This window comes from Semicossyphus pulcher, unplaced genomic scaffold, assembly GCF_022749685.1.
Source record: "Semicossyphus pulcher isolate SPU_LCO1_2020_fin unplaced genomic scaffold, fSemPul1.0.p SCAF_3, whole genome shotgun sequence".
In the NCBI taxonomy this organism is placed as follows: domain Eukaryota; kingdom Metazoa; phylum Chordata; class Actinopteri; order Labriformes; family Labridae; genus Semicossyphus; species Semicossyphus pulcher.
Genome location: NW_027211704.1, coordinates 15,605,923 through 15,622,273, shown reverse-complemented (window position 1 = coordinate 15,622,273; position 16,351 = coordinate 15,605,923). Strand labels below are relative to the sequence as shown.

Genomic DNA, 16,351 nt, shown 5'->3' with positions numbered 1-16,351 from the left:
CACAGGTGTGATGGATGGTCTCCTGTCTGTATGTTGACATCTTTCATGGCACAGGAGAGGCAGAACCATGTGTTACAGCGCTGCCTGTCTGATTACAAGCCTAACCAAGCACTAAATGGAGGAATAATTGTGTCAGCGACTGTGTGAAGTGTTATTTAAGGATCACAGGCAGGAAAAGGAAGCTTAGATTTGCTGTACACATCTGTCGACAACATTTGTTTATTTAAGATTTTTGTCCATTTATAAAACATTATTAAATTTTAATGTGGAAGACGTCCTTGAAGTTACATTTTCTGTCTGATCTTTGTGTTTTTCTGACGCAGGCCTGAAGAACTCCCTCCTCAGCATCTCCCTTTAAAACTACCTCCATCTCACTCTCTGCCTGCATCACTTCCTTCCGCTCCTTCCAGTCTCTGTCTCGCTCTCTCTTTTCTCTCTCTCCACCCCCACCCCCTCCCCGACCCTGATGCCTAAGAACAGCAAGGTGACGCAGCGCGAGCAGAGCCATGAGCACGTCACAGAGTCGGTGGCTGACCTGCTCGCACACGAGGAGCCGGTCGACTACAAGAACAGCTCCCTGAACATCGGAGGGGCCGCCGGGAAGAAAGTCCCGCAGATCGAGGTGCCCGAAAACGATGGACGCCCCGCGTGGAACAGCAAACTGCAGTACATCCTGGCCCAGGTGGGCTTCTCTGTGGGCCTGGGGAACGTGTGGCGCTTCCCTTACCTGTGCCAGAAGAACGGAGGAGGTGAGTTAGTGACAGTGGGGCAAGTTGAGCTGCACAAAGTAACTCATCACATTTAATGTCCCTGTACAGAAGTAGACACTTACTACAGAGGCCCCACGCTTTTTTCACACCCTCTTAACTTAAAGCCCACAGTGGGATTATTACAACATGACCCTTTGAAACGATGAAAAAAGTATGAAAGAGAATAATGCAAGCAGATAGTGTCTCCAACCCACGGCCACTAATCTGCATACTAAAAAGATGGATCAATCACATAAAGTTAAAAACATTACAACACATGGGATGTGTTCAGTGTTGTGGAACACTGAGATGGATGCGTTTTTCATGTTTGGGATTTCATTCATACAGAAAACAAATAAGAAATAAGAAGAAAACAAAAGAAAATAAACTATTATGGAACTACTTTTTGTAAGAAACACTGAACGGTTCAAAAACAAACAGATAGATAGATTAAATGGACATTCAAATTGATCCCACACTCATTATCATGGAAAACACCTGCAGATTAAGAACATCAGGGGCGCCTGTTTAGCTCAGTTGGTAGAGCAGATGCCCCATGTACAGAGGTCAAGTCCTCGATGACCCTCTTGATGATGCATGTCCGTACTCTCTCCTCCCCATATTTCCTGTCCATCTTGGATGTCTTATCTAACACAGGTGAAACGGCCAGCAAATTAGCAAATGTTAGCATGCTAACACGTTAACTTAGATGGTGAACGAGTTTGATAGTGTACCTGCTAAACATCCGCACAGCAGAAACCAGATTTACTCAGAAGTAACAACACATCCACTTGTGTTGGGTGTTTTATCAGTATTTCTTCCATTAATGTCATTTGCAGCCTTGAAACAGAGGCTAAGCAATATTTCAGGACCATTTAGATGATAATATAACCTCATTGTTTTTGTCATATAAATTCATGATTCAAAAGTTACTCAAGTTCTCTTTAAATATGTTACATGCTTGTTTTGTGTCACTGCATATTTCTGCTTTAATGCGACGTACGAACAGATGAGGGAAAGTATCAGAATGACTGTGAGTCATGCCTGTCTGCTCACCTGCCTGTCTGCTCACCTTTAATGACTCCCAGCATCACAAACTACAAACACTTTCGCTCAGCACACAGCTGCCCACAGAGCAGCTGTAATGTGCAGAAAACAGCCAAGTCTAAAAATAGCTGCACTATTGATTACTACTGGCGGCAGGGCAGGCCGGGTCCAACTGATCCTCCTGTAAACAGAGAGGAGCTGGATTTAACAACATGACTGTAACTGTATATGATGCGGGTTTATTTAGGCCTGTGGTGCATGAAATCAGATGAGCACTCTGTGTAAACCCTGTCATCATGACTCGATAGAAAGTTGATGCTTACAACTCTTTCATGTGTCGGTGTTTGCTGCTTCACTCGGCGCACAGGCGGGATTTATTGCCAACAGGGAGGATTTACTGACAGTAGAGCAGCCAGGTTACGTGACCTGGTGAGCGGCCATTTTTCACCCCGTAATTGTCTGTCTGGCAGCCAATTACAGACACATTAAAGCTCTGTGTTGTTTGGGATTTATTGCTGTGTGGGCTCCTTCTTTTTCCCTGTTATTCCTCTATCATCCCTCTCTTCATCTTTATGCCTTTCGCTCCGTCATACATCACTCCTATTAGACCTCCAGTTTAAACATCCTGTGATTGAGTGGATTTGTGTTAAGCTGATGTGAGGATCCTGGCACCGGCCCAAAGCGTCTCACTACATTTAACCTCACTATCCTCTCACTTTCAGCTTTCTTGATTTAGCATTTCCCCTCCGTTCTTTTCTCCCCGCCTCATTACTCCGCCCACCATCAACTGTGCGCGCCCCTCCATGTAATTCCTACTTCTGATGTATTAATAGTCGTACAGTTTGCCCGCTATAAGTCCTGGATCATGACTCATAAAACACGGTTGTATCCTGATTTCGCCTCTCTGGATTAAGCTGCACAGGGACAAATTTAGACTTCCATCAAATGAAATGAAATTCAAAGAATTTGTCGGTGCAGCAGAGGACCTTATGATTGGGAGGAGCTGTTTGCAGGGGGTTGTGGGCCGGGTAAACACATCATACTGATTTATCATATCATGCGAGATAAACGGATGAAGAATTGTTAATTCACATGCAGATCACATGTAGAATGGGCAGAAAAAAGACAGAATCCCTGTTTAATAAAGTGCTTTAAAAATGCAACATACAAGGTGGCAGGAAGGTCGACAATTTCTATCTTTGTTGTGACTGTGTGAAAAAGTTGTTTAAGTCTGAGGTCATTTTGTTTGTGATGTTTCTGTTGTTTCTCGTACTTTTGGTCCTCTGCATTTAAATCTGGCCGATAACTGTTAACAGCTATACAGAATACAGACTCAAAACAGCTGAGCTAAATATCTGCAAACATAGATAGCTAGACGGATGGAGGAAGAGATTTATTTCCTTGTCGCAGCAACAGCAGTGAAACAACAAACAGGTTGACTTACAGCTTTTGTCACGTAGCTCTCGCTCTCTCGACATGCTTCTTCTTCTCCCCTGAACCCGAACTCCCCTTTAAAGTAGCTTTATAACAATTACTCCCTCTTTCCTCCCCCGGAAGTACTTCTCAGCCACTACGGTGGACACCTCCCTCAATAAACAACTGCAAAGAAACAGCAAACACAAACAGGGGCTTATAGCCAGTGTTACAAAAATTGGATTGAATCTTGAAAACAAAAAAAGTCCCATCAAAAGTTACAATCATGACTGATGGCAGAGGCTACCGCGTAAAGTGCCCAACTGTCAATCAATCATCACATTCACACACCAATTTGGGGTTCAGTGTTTTGCCCAAGGAGACTTCCACATGCAACTGTAGCAGTCAGGGTTCGAACCACCAACCCTCCGACTAGGAGACGACCCGCTCTACCACTGAGCCACAGCCGCCTCCGGGAGCCCCCCAACGGCTGATATTTGGCATGACAGCCAAGAGAGAGTGTGCGTTTGTTGGAGTTCATGTCAATTGGTCAAAAAAGGGGCGTGGCAGTGGGCGTGGCCTGTGACAAAAAGGCACGTTACTTCCTGTGTGAATGCATGAACAGTTGACGCTTGTATGTGGTTGTTGCTAATATAAAATTGCACTTGTAAGTTTGTAAATTAGGTTTTTGTAATTTTTAGAAGTTCCTTTTTTGTCTTTGGCAACAAAAAAAGAACTTAAAACAATCTGTGTCCGTTTTTAACAAAGAATATAACTTACTGTCGCCCTCTGTTTGAGATAACTGTCTGTTTAAGTTTTGCACATTGACATATTCGGCTTAAAATGCTTAAAAAGCCTCCCTGTTTTGCAGGTGCCTATCTGGTTCCTTACTTCATCCTCCTCCTCCTCATCGGCATCCCACTCTTCTTCTTGGAGCTCGCTGTGGGTCAGAAGATCCGACGTGGGAGCATCGGGGTCTGGAACTACGTCTGTCCCAGTCTGGGCGGGATCGGGATGTCCAGTCTGATGGTGAGGGGAAAAAACACATTGTTTTATAAGTGTTTGTCTTTAATTGGTGTAAATGATCAGAGGAAAGCAGTTTGGCAGCAGTGTGGTGGAGAGAGAAAGCGTGGGGCCTCTGATAAGAGTCATAATGAGATAACAGCTGTCAGACCTGCAGTTAAACAGAAGCTGATCTGCTGAATGTACATGAGGATAAAAAACGGCCCTCTGCTCTGTCTGTGATTTATGAAGCTGCCTTTTTCTGCAGGAGCAAACAGAAAACATCAAATAAATATCTAACTAACAGGGACAAACATCATCTGATCCCTAATTTAAATGTTGTTGTATGTCTAATGCATGTAACAACCATGAAACTGATACGACAATAAGCGGGATGACTTTACAGGAACATTCAGTCTGCCTCAGCCTCTCTGGGTTTCTGGGAGGTATTGACGTGTTTGAGAGTGAAAGGTAGCCTTTCTTCAGAGTCGCACGGCTGGCGCAGAAGCAGCTATAAATATCTCCTCGAAGATCAGTGTTGAAAAGAGAGCACTTTAATTATTCATGCTTTCCCCAACCTTATTTAGCTAGTGAATGTCCTGGCTGGCAAGACTGCAAAGGAGACTGACAGCAACATGGGAATACACAAAGCATGCTGCATCATTAGCATATTCCTCCCTCTGTATACAGATCTTATGGTACAGTTTATAGGAAGGTAGAAAATGTGACAACTTATACTGTCTGTCTGTCTGTCTGTCTGTCTGTCTGTCTGTTCAGGTGTGTGGCTTTGTGGGTCTCTACTACAATGTGATCATCGGCTGGAGCATCTTCTATTTCTTCCAGTCCTTCCAGTATCCTCTTCCATGGAGCGAATGTCCAATCAGGAGGAACGGCACACTTGCCAGTGAGTGACATCACGTGAATAGAAGGAATGTAATATGTAGCACCTTTCAAAGGCAAAGTGTAAGGTCCTTTGTGTAAATCAAATACATGCTTAAGATAAACAAATAAATGAGTAAAAAGATGACGTGTGCTAAAGCACAGCTGGGGTTTCAGCTAAATGCTAATGAGATTTTTGATGATCAAACAACATAATCATTAGCATTAACATGACATTAAGATATTTCAAACGATGCATGATTTGCCAACATGGCATCTTTCCTTGCATTGTATACATAAGCTGTGTCTCAATGAAGGGGCTGGGAGGGATTATAGTCATGTGTAGCCTGTGTAGTACGTTAAGGCCGAATTGAAATGAGATGGTCTGGTCTACGGAGGATTTCCTGTTTGTGTCACTAGCTGTTCCCGCCCTTACCCTTGCATCACCAAACGTGTCTCCTGTCACCTAGCATACAGGTAGCTAGTGGGCTAACTAACTATCAAAACTAACATCACGTAACTTAGCCTATTAATTAAAAGATAATTTACAGCAACATTTGCATTGCTAGCTATTCGATTGAGTTGAAAACAAAAACTTCCTCAGTTGCTTGAGAGTCCGCTTGGTGCGCAGTGAATCTCAGGATACGTTGGGCCATGAAGGGTGCATCCGATGGATCCTTCATGGCCCGGGAAAAGGAGGACGCATTTGTCGGCCGCATATGAAGTAGCATTCAAAATGGGACAGCCTTTGACGCACCGCTGTGACACAATCGGCCTTCAAATACGTCCTCCAAAGGATGCAGCCCCTGAATTGGGACACGGTTAATGTTATGCTGCTCACTTCACAAAGCATTCTGGGAGTTTCCTTCCGCCACTCTGTTTGGAGTCTGCATCTGAATAAAAAAAGACAACTCGAATCCCTAAAAGAAACATGACTCCTTAACATCTACAGTAGCTCGCAAAACGGAGGGTTTGGGCTGATGTTAGCATGCTAGCATTTCCTTTTTTACACTATACACAAAGTGCAGACAAGGCTGATGTTACAAGAGATGTTTTACAATAAGTTGCAGGTCTGAATGTTGTAGTACTACAGGAAAAAGTTAGTGGATCAAGTCATTTATCTTTTGAGTATCATAAAGGTCTGTAGTCTACAAAACCGCAATCCATCCGATACCTGCCGCTGGCTTAGTGAAAAATCATAGACTAGAAAGTATAAGTGCAGAACACAAGTTGTGCAATGTGTGCACAGATTAGCTTAATGCATCTAAATGAAACAGCTGGGTTTGTTCTTCAAAGATATAAGAAATGCTGTTTCGCTTCAGGCCATTAAGTGGTTCATGAGACTGACCAGTTTATGTCTCTTCAAATCGGCCCGTCGAGTCAAATTCCATTACAGCAGATTAAAGCGTTCATCTAATAACAAGAGTGCGTACATTTGCAGGATTATGTTTGGAACAATATCCATTTGTGTGTCATTGTTATTGTCTCTGTAACTGTATGTATATGCTTCTCACTATAATTCCTTAGTGGGCCTCCACGCTGCAAGCTTTAGCTTTAAATTCACCCTGTATGAGGCCCTGCAGCGTCAGTCTGTCGACGCACCTGCAGAGTGGAGACACCAGACTAACTGCGCTAACTCCCCTTCAACTTTATGTCACGACTCCACAGACGTAATCCAGATTAAACCCCCCCTGTAGTTTTATTAGAAGCGATAATAACCTGACCCCGGGGCAGGCAAGAAACACTCAGAGCATGTTAGTATGAGTCAGCCGGCGGGCTGCTGGCAGGGAGACAGGGAGCAGAGATTCAGTCTGAAGGATGGTAATGCTGAAGGACAGCTGCAGCAGAGCATAGGAACACTGTATGTGGGATTGCGTATCCAGTGTGACGGGGAAAAGCATCAAGAAGGAACCAAAAAATGATTAAAAAGCCTAGAATGTATTACATCCGTAAAGCGCTCTCCCTGCATCTGTAGGTGTTTGTTGTGTGTGCATTTATAAATCTGCACCATCCTGCAACATCTCTGTTTCCTCATGCAGTATGTATCATTTCCCCAAGGTAACAACATGAATATACTGTGTGTGCAGTGTAAAAAAAACTCCATGCTTTGCATACTAAACACAAGGATGACCTTGTTTAGATCACTTTACGTCTGAGGGGTGTAAACCAGCCGAGAATTGAGATACTGACCCTGAGCAAACACTCTCAATCTCATTATATGTCCCCCTCTGCCTCTCTGACATCCAAACCCCCCAGCTGCATCCTCACACCTGTTTCTTTTCCTTCATTATCGCCCACACTAAAGCTGTTTCATCTCTTCCTGTCTGCAGTTGTTGAGCCGGAGTGTGAAAAAAGCTCGGCCACGACTTACTTCTGGTACCGTCAGACTCTGAACACCACCAGCACCATCGCAGAGAGCGGCGGCCTCAACGTCAAAATGACCCTGTCTCTGCTGGTGGCCTGGATCATCGTGTGCCTCGCCGTCATCAGAGGGATCGCCTCCTCTGGGAAGGTAGCAGAGAGGATGGAGGATATGATGAGAGAAAACGTGGAGGAGACAGCTTTTAAATGAAGTTGTGTTTCTCTCTTCACTTCCACAGGTGATGTACTTCAGCTCTCTTTTCCCCTACGTGGTGCTGTTTTGTTTCCTGGTCCGGGGATTAATGCTGAAGGGATCAGTGGACGGTATCGCTCACATGTTCACTCCCAAGGTGAGACCAACTTCCTCCTAGTATATTAAATAGAATATGCGGAAAAATACCTGACCTTCTCTCTCTCTATCTGTCATAGCTGGAGAAGATGCTGGAGCCGCAGGTGTGGAGGGAGGCAGCCACACAGGTGTTCTTCGCCCTGGGTCTGGGGTTCGGTGGGGTCATAGCCTTCTCCAGTTACAACAAGATCGATAACAACTGTCACTTTGATGCAGTGCTCGTCTCCGTCATAAACTTCCTCACCTCCATCCTGGCCACTCTGGTGGTGTTCGCTGTGCTCGGCTTCAAGGCCAACATCATGAACGAAAAGTGTGTCGTGGAGTAAGTTTTACTTTGCCACACTTTTCTATCCTTAAGTAACTTTTTTTCAAACCGTGTGTTTGACTCTCTACTAGATTCTGTCCCTCTTAGCTCCTGTGGTATACAGGTAACGTTATTTTACTGCGGTCAAGCCAGCCGTGGTTCGTGTTTCCTTGGTCAAATCAGCCGCACCTTTTTTTCCACTGCGCAAATGCACTCACATTTACGGTAATCGTAATGAAACCGCTCTGAAGAGCTACTGGTAGTGAATATGGGGCAGACTGCAGTCTGACAATCAGACCCATGTAATAGACCCGTAATAAACTGAAGGTATCACAAAGGTATCCTTCCGGATTTCAAAGTAAAGGACGATGTGAGAAAAAAACCAAAAAAACATTGTTTCCATAAGTAGCTCAAGATACATATACTGCTGAACTAAGTACTTCATAGACTACTTGTATAACTACTATGAAGTACTTTTACTGTGTACTTTTCCAGTAATACTTTGTCAAAATCCTTAACAGAGAGCAAGAATAAGGATATTTCGCCCAACTTTGATGTGGAATAAAAACCTTATTTTCCATAAGTAGTCCAAGATTCATACACTTCTGAACTTAGTACTTCCTAGACTACTTGCATGCATAATATAATAATAATATATATAATATGCTTAGAGTTGGGGAGAGTAGGTGAGGTGGAACAGATGAGTTTTGAGATTTGATTTAAAGATTGGGAGGGTGGTGCAGTTTCGGAGGTCGGGTGGGAGGGAATTCCAGAGCTGGGGAGCAGAGCGGCTGAAAGCTCTGGCCCCCATGGTGCTGAGGCGGGCAGGGGGTACAGTGAGGTGGATGGAGGAGGAAGACCAGAGGGTGCGGGATGGAATGGCAATGTGCAGGAGGTCGGAGAGGTAAGGAGGGGCGAGGTTGTGAATAGATTTGAAAGTATACGGAAGGATTTTGTAGGTGATCCGTTGGTTGATTGGGAGCCAGTGGAGTTGAGTTTTGACCGTTTTCAAATTTATATGTGCAATAACTTTGTTGAATGATAAAATGCAATACTGCTGTTACCTGACTTTTCCTGAAAGTGTTTGTATTTTAATTTAAAATTGTTTTTATATAAAATACAGAAAAGACAAAGAAAATATGATATGTTTTACCTATTTTGGCCATAAGCGGTCATATTGACTAAATGATGTGCGGTCAATATGACCGCTTGTGTGGACTCTGGGAGTGTCCAAACAATCCTACATCTTTTCACAAGCACTAAAGGTTTCACATCCCATTTTGTAAAGCAGTTTCTGCTTTGGTCACAAAACACTGTATAATGTAGTAAAAAGACCAAAACTGAAAACTAACATGGAGCCCATGCCCATCAATACCAAAAACCCTGTGATGAAATGTAGGGCTACTTTATTCAGTAATATAGCCTACTACAGTAATAAACTACAGTTAGAGTGCTGGAAATCACTGGATATCCTGTCACCTTAGTGCATCTTAAGCACAGGTAAATCCCACAGTGTGTCAACGTATTTACCATTAACATTGAATCTGATTCTGTGATTTTAATCATTGTAGAAATGCAGAGAAGATCCTGGGATACCTCAACTCAAACGTCCTGAGTCACGATCTCATCCCTCCACACGTGAACTTCTCCCATCTCACCAGCTCAGACTATGCTGAGATGTACGGGGTCATCAAGACGGTGAAAGAGGGCAGCTTCGCTCAGCTTGGTCTGGAGCCTTGTCTCCTGGAGGACGAGCTCAACAAGGTGAGGCTTTGGCACAATCCTGCTACAGACAGATCCATTATATGTTCTGTTTTTGATCATTTTTACACCTGTCAGTCTGTCAGCTGATGTCTCTCCCGTCACCGTCTCTCTGCAGTCTGTCCAGGGCACAGGCCTGGCCTTCATCGCCTTCACTGAAGCCATGACTCATTTCCCAGCGTCTCCTTTCTGGTCCGTCATGTTCTTCTTCATGCTCATCAACCTCGGTCTGGGCAGCATGATCGGCACCATGACGGGAATCACCACACCTGTACTGGACACATACAAGGTCCAGAAGGAGCTTTTCACAGGTAAACCTCCTTCACTTCGTGTCCCACAGTCCGGACACCAAATGCAATTAGTTGTTAAATTCCCTTATTCAGCAAAGTATTAAAGCACCTTTGGGAAAAAGCTGCATTAGGCTTTGAATAATTGCTCACAGTGAACTGAATACTTAACACTCAGAAAACAAACAGCTTACAGGCAACAATACCGTTTTTATTAGGCCAATTTCTCTTGTATTAGACCAAAATCTTGCACCTTTCTTTCCCCACTCAATTTCCTCTGATTCTGTTTCTTCTCTGTTTTTTCCAGTGTGTTGCTGCATTGTGGCCTTCTTCTGCGGCCTGTTGTTCGTTCAACGCTCAGGGAACTACTTTGTCACCATGTTTGATGATTACTCCGCCGGGCTGCCTCTCACTGTAGTGGTCATCCTTGAAAATCTCTCTGTCGCTTGGATTTACGGCACGAAAAGGTAAAACTAGTTGTAGGTTAACACATGTCTGCAATTCATCCTGTTAAATCTGACTTCCACTGCAAATGGAGGGTGCTAAATGAGAGTTAAATTTTATTTTTTTGTTGTCTGTTCCAGGTTCATGCAGGATCTGGAGGACATGTTGGGTTTCCGACCGTGTATGATTTATTTCTACCTGTGGAAGTACGTCTCTCCTCTGTGTCTCATTGTGCTCATCTCAGCCACCGTCATAGAGATGGCCATCAGCCCACCAGGGTACAACGCCTGGGTGGAAGAGCTGGTCAGTCTATCGTGTGTGTGTGTGGTTGTGTGTGTGTTGATTTAAACAAAGGACAGCCCCAGTTTGGGCAGCCCCAGACTTGATTTGTAAAATTGGTGCATGCGGTAGCTGTGATCAAAACATAAACACTTGCACTCTTGGACTACTAAAAGTAGTCCTCTTATTTTTTGTTGGCAAAAAACAACAAATGTATTACAGTGTAAGATTACAGCTCGTTGCTGACCTGCATTAGTTGTTTTTGCCACCAATAAATAAGAGGACTGCTTTAGTTTGTAAGTGCCCAAGTTTTGTTTGGTTTTATACATATCTTGATTATTGTTGAATATTATTTCATGACATGAAATTTGTGCGAAAGTCTAATAGAAAAATGTGTGTCTTCAAAAAGAGAACTTCCTATTTATGACAACCCTTGTCTCTCTGCATGTGTGTAACACAACACAAAGTGGGCGTTCAGACCAGAAACAGGGTCTGTAGTTGTCTGCTCGCAGCCCAATGAGGCTGAACTTAAATACAGTAGTGTTTTGAGCTAAATACAAACATTAGAATGCTAACATGCTCACAATGACATGGCTAACAAGCTTGAGCCAAGCAGGTTAATGTTTACCATATTTATAGTCTTAGCTAAGCATGTTAACATGCTAATGTTTGCTAATTCGCCCTAAACACAAAGTACAGCTGATGTTGAAGGGAGAAGGTCTTTTGTTTTGCACATAAACTAGCCCACTAGCATCTTCCCCATTACACTACAAAAATTATGATCCATTCAGAGAAACATTTTTTCTCTGTGGATTTCTCTTTATGTTACAAATAATCACTAAACCCTCTGTGTGTGTGTCTGCAGGCTCAGGAACGCTTCCAGAGTTACCCTCCCTGGGCACTGGCCATGTGCTTCGCTCTCATCGTAGTGGCCATGCTTCCTCTGCCCATCGTGTTCATTGCCCGCCGCTTCAACCTGATGTCAGACGGCTCCAACAAGCTGTCTGTCTCCTACCGTAAAAGCATGATGAAGGACATCTCTAACCTGGAGGAGCAGGACGAGTCCAGGTTCATTCTTGGCGCCAAGCCCGGCGAGGCGCCATCATCAGTGGCTGCTCGCAAATCCTACCTGACCCCAGCAGGTAACAAACCCCAACTGGACCCCAACTCGCTGTCTCCAAACAGCTGCTACGGTACCAGCTACCAGAACGCTGCGATCAGCCCGACCACACCGACTACACCGACCACGCCTGCCACACCAGATTCTGACTCTTGACTGCTGTCCGAACACCCCTCAGACACCCAGTCCTGTAGCTCAGTTTACCTTTCAGCCATAAAGTCTCCACCGGGGGTCACTGCAGCGCAGAGAGTCCTCCCCACTGCCCTCGAACACCACAAAACTGTATGTATTCACCCGTTTCATGTGATTGCACGCTTCCCAATATAACACCATGAACCACCTGCAGCAGGAGAAAAGAGTTCACTCATATCAGTAGATCAAACTCTGTACATCTGTATCTGTTCTGTATTTACCACCACAGGGTTTATGTGCTTAAGATGAAGATCTGTGATCTGCTTCTCTTTGCCTTAGTATAAGGATCCTCAGCAGGCAAACCCCACAGTTTAATGCACACCCCTGTCTGCACAGTGCAGGGGGTCTATAAGAATGAATGTAGACGAGCTGGTGTGAGTTTAATGGTATTTTAAAGGCGTGCTGCCCTCTTAAGTTTTACTGTGTGCAAAGCCATGCAGTCGAACACACAAAACAAGATAATTTCTATTCAATCTGATGCAGTGATTTCAGCGGGCTCACCTGTAAACTAGATAAACTAGATTTGTTTCTCACAGGGCTCTGTGTGTTGTTAACTATGCTTAAGGCTGCTTTAAAGACGTCATTTTAAGTCCATCCCCACTCTGTGTGTAGCCAGTATTATTTTTGTTTTGTTACCAGCAGTGTACAGTTTAGTAAGATAGGATTATATGATTTTTGTCTCATTGTCCATTACATACATTACAACATAGACATCACTCATTTCCGTTCCTCCACCAAAGAGTAGAGTTAACAACAAAACACTTGAAATCTACATGTTAATAACGCAGATGAAATATGCTTAAAAGTTTTGACAGTGAAATATGAGGAGCTTATTTTTTTTCTTTCCTGAAAGAAAGCACAGCTTGAAAAAAAGTCAACTAAAAAAACCGAAAAGAAAATGTGTGAGCAACTTCCAATGAATGTTGACCAATTTCTTTTAACTTTTAAGCACACGTGAAAGTATAAAAATTGCTGCTGTTAAATATGTCCCACAAAATAAGTCAGCAATACTTATTTATATTGGAGCACAGACTACAATGCACAAGAAAACATAACGCACATAAAATCTGCGATGGACCAAAAGATTTTGGGAAGGAAAGTAACAAAAATCCAAATGATGGAATCCTTAACTCATCGGCTGATGCAGTATGAACATCATTTATATGCTCAATCAGACACAAGCACAATGTTTGTTCTCTGAACCTGTTTTATTTTGCACACACTGATAAAACTGTCAAGAAGTTCAAACTGAGCACATTCAAGTTCCTGTTACATGGAAGTGGAAACCTTTACTTATTTTTTTATCACAATACTCAAAGCCATGGTGTTGATGATTAAATGGACTATATTTATATTCCTGTATATTTGCAGTGTATGTAGGTGTGATGAACAACAAAGATTTATCTTTTAAAGGTGACCAGTATATATATACTGTATATTTTCATCTTGTGTGATGCTTATTTAAAATGTATATTTTAAGATTTCTATAGGATATATTTTGTAGTTTGAGTAGCTCATTCTTGTTGTGGGATGTGAAAATGCTGCTGGGGGGTGGAGGTGAAGTGTGATGTGAAGTCTCGTATGAGCAGCAGCTGTGTTCTTCTGGCTGCACCGGGTGTTAGGAGACGCTCACTCACCTGTCTCCACTTTAGGTTTACTGGTCTACTTGTTTTTAGCCACACTAGCACCAACTATAATTATCACGAATCGTTAACCGTGAATCCCCTGACTTGATTTTTAGTGCTAATGCAAGTTAAAATGTCCTTTTGTCTGAAAATAGTTCAAAACACAAACCCTCTATGGAAAATTAAGTCAGCTTTAGCTGTAGCTGATAACATGCTAACATACATGCTAAATCCTAGCAAAGATGTTACATGATGTACAAAAACACACAAACATGCTTGAAATGCTCATCTTTCTACGGTTAGCTGTAAAGATTACTAACATACAAACATTAAAGGTTAAATGGTATATAAGCATGCTAACACATCCAATAGTTGCTAGCATGCATGATTAGATGCTAACAAGCTTTCAGGTAATCTCAGGAGAATGTAACGAACAGTAAAATGTGTGTTGGTACCTAAACGCTAACCCTTCAGTCATTTAAGCTAACACAGATTTTGGAGTGCTTGTTAACAGGTGAAATCAGACACTAGCAACCAGTTTATAGCTTATTTTAAATCAGTACATTTTAGTAATAATGCCGGATTTGTATCTAGATGCAACTGCTTACATGGCTCGCAGTTATTTTGCAGTTTGTTAATACTACTGTTGTTTTTTACCCTAAGTAAGATACATCAGTCTTTGAATAACAACTCAGATAATTATGTCATTGTTCTTTCAACTCAGCGACTTGTGGTCCAAATTATGAGACTTAAATGCAGCAAGAGCCCAGCTCAGAATAACTACAGTTTAGACTAATGAAGTAGAGCTTTGACTAAAACCTGAACCAAACCAGGCGAGTGCATTCTGACTGAACGTGAGGCTTATTTTCACCAATTAGGGCCGCCTTATAGATTTGTATTTGGAGTGTTTTGCAGATAAGTCTATTTGACAGACAAGCCATTGTGTGTTTTTGTGCAATTTCAGACATTAACTAAGCCCCTATAAGTAAAAATAAGTTCCAATTCTTGGTTCATCTAGGCCCAAATTTTTAGCGCACAGTTTTTCCCCTCAAGTCAAACTTGGGCACAAACATATGAGTAGCCTACCAACAAGTTTTGCAATCCAATCTGGTGTTTCAATTTAATTTGAATGTTCTAAACGAATCGGCCTGGTCCTGACATACAATTACTTACTCAGAGGATGAAGTCCTTCATTACTGTGACATCATGGTCCCACCTTCAAGCAGACCTTACAATTTTTGCTTACTCCAGTGGTAGATCCAAGTTCAGCATTAGAGTCTTGCAGGAGTGCTAGTGTGGCTAAAATTCATGTTTCATCTCTTGTCTTGTTTTTGTCTGTGTGAGCCGGGCACTTCTTGCCAAGAGTGCACTGTGTAGAGATCTCTCTGTTGTCCAGGTCTGTAAATAATCTTGTGTAATCAAACTATTCTGAAGGTAGATTTTATCCATGTGAAGTATATCAATGTCTTAAAAAGTAACTGTTTAGCAGTAAATGTAACATAAAGTAATAATGAATGTGATTAATGCACTTTTTTCACTTGGACTACAAAAACGTTAGCATCTATTTGTTGTCCTCATAGCAGTAAAGTTCAAGTTCTGTGTAAAAGCAATATCAAGTTATTAAACTTAAAATAATTTAGGCTGAAAAAAGCTTGACACATTAGTGTCAGTAAAAAGCAATGATTAGAAACTGCCCCTCTTAGCCAAAGGGATATTACAACTCTTCTTACGAAGTGCTGGAGTGTGTGAGTGTATGTATATAGTAAAAAGTGTGTGTGCGTGTGTATCTGTGTGCGCGTGTGTGGTCTATATATTCCTTCTTATTACCTGTGGATGCAGGGCCTTACTGAGCACATGTTTCAAGCACTGTCTGTACAGGAGACACGTTTAGAACTGTTCCTTTATAGATACTCGTTCTGTCTTTCCTCAGTCATATTATGATTGTATGATGCTGACAAATTGTTGTAAAAATTGTGAACTTCACCAAAAATATTATTAATAAAGAGTGGATAAGCTGCTGCTGGATTTCTGGATTTTGGTTCAAAACAAAAATCAGGTGATGATCATCGTCTGGAAAAGCTTTGTTTTATTTTCATTCCCTTAAATATAATTTATAAAAATAAATATAACCATATTCACATGGCAGCCATTTTTCTCTGACCTAGCACTCACGGTGGGAAGCTCAAATGCTATAATGTCGTATTGCTGTGTGCCAGGATCCCAAGTGAAAACTGAAGACAATGTCAAGTGAAAATCCACGGTGACATCAGGCCATTTCAAGTTGAAACACTGTTATTGATATACTATCATCAACCATAGACAGCAGAAAATGTTAGCATTTAATCGCTACTAGCTAAGACTTGTGCCTTTATTTTCAAATAACACTATCAAACTGTAATTTTAGCATTCAACAACTTTCTTGCTTACCTTTAGCTAAGAATTCACGCTGTATATATATATATATATATTTTTTTTTTTTTCTTTTAGCTTTAAGCTATTTCTTAGCTAACAGAAATGTTAGCTAAGAAGAGGTTGAATG

The 16,351-nt window shown here is 42.2% G+C and overlaps 1 protein-coding gene across 1 annotated transcript; it reads left to right on the top strand.

Moving 5' to 3' along the window:
* Window positions 1–466: 466 nt before the first annotated feature.
* On the top strand, window positions 467–15,816 carry LOC138605690 (sodium-dependent neutral amino acid transporter SLC6A17-like). The gene is made up of 11 exons (XM_069678092.1): window positions 467–749; window positions 4,081–4,238; window positions 4,989–5,115; window positions 7,421–7,602; window positions 7,691–7,801; window positions 7,881–8,122; window positions 9,676–9,868; window positions 9,984–10,176; window positions 10,460–10,619; window positions 10,737–10,899; window positions 11,741–15,816. Exons 1-11 carry the CDS (start codon window positions 467–469, stop codon window positions 12,149–12,151), a joined length of 2,223 nt encoding a protein of 740 aa, XP_069534193.1. The 3' UTR covers window positions 12,152–15,816.
* The last annotated feature ends 535 nt before the right edge of the window (window positions 15,817–16,351 follow it).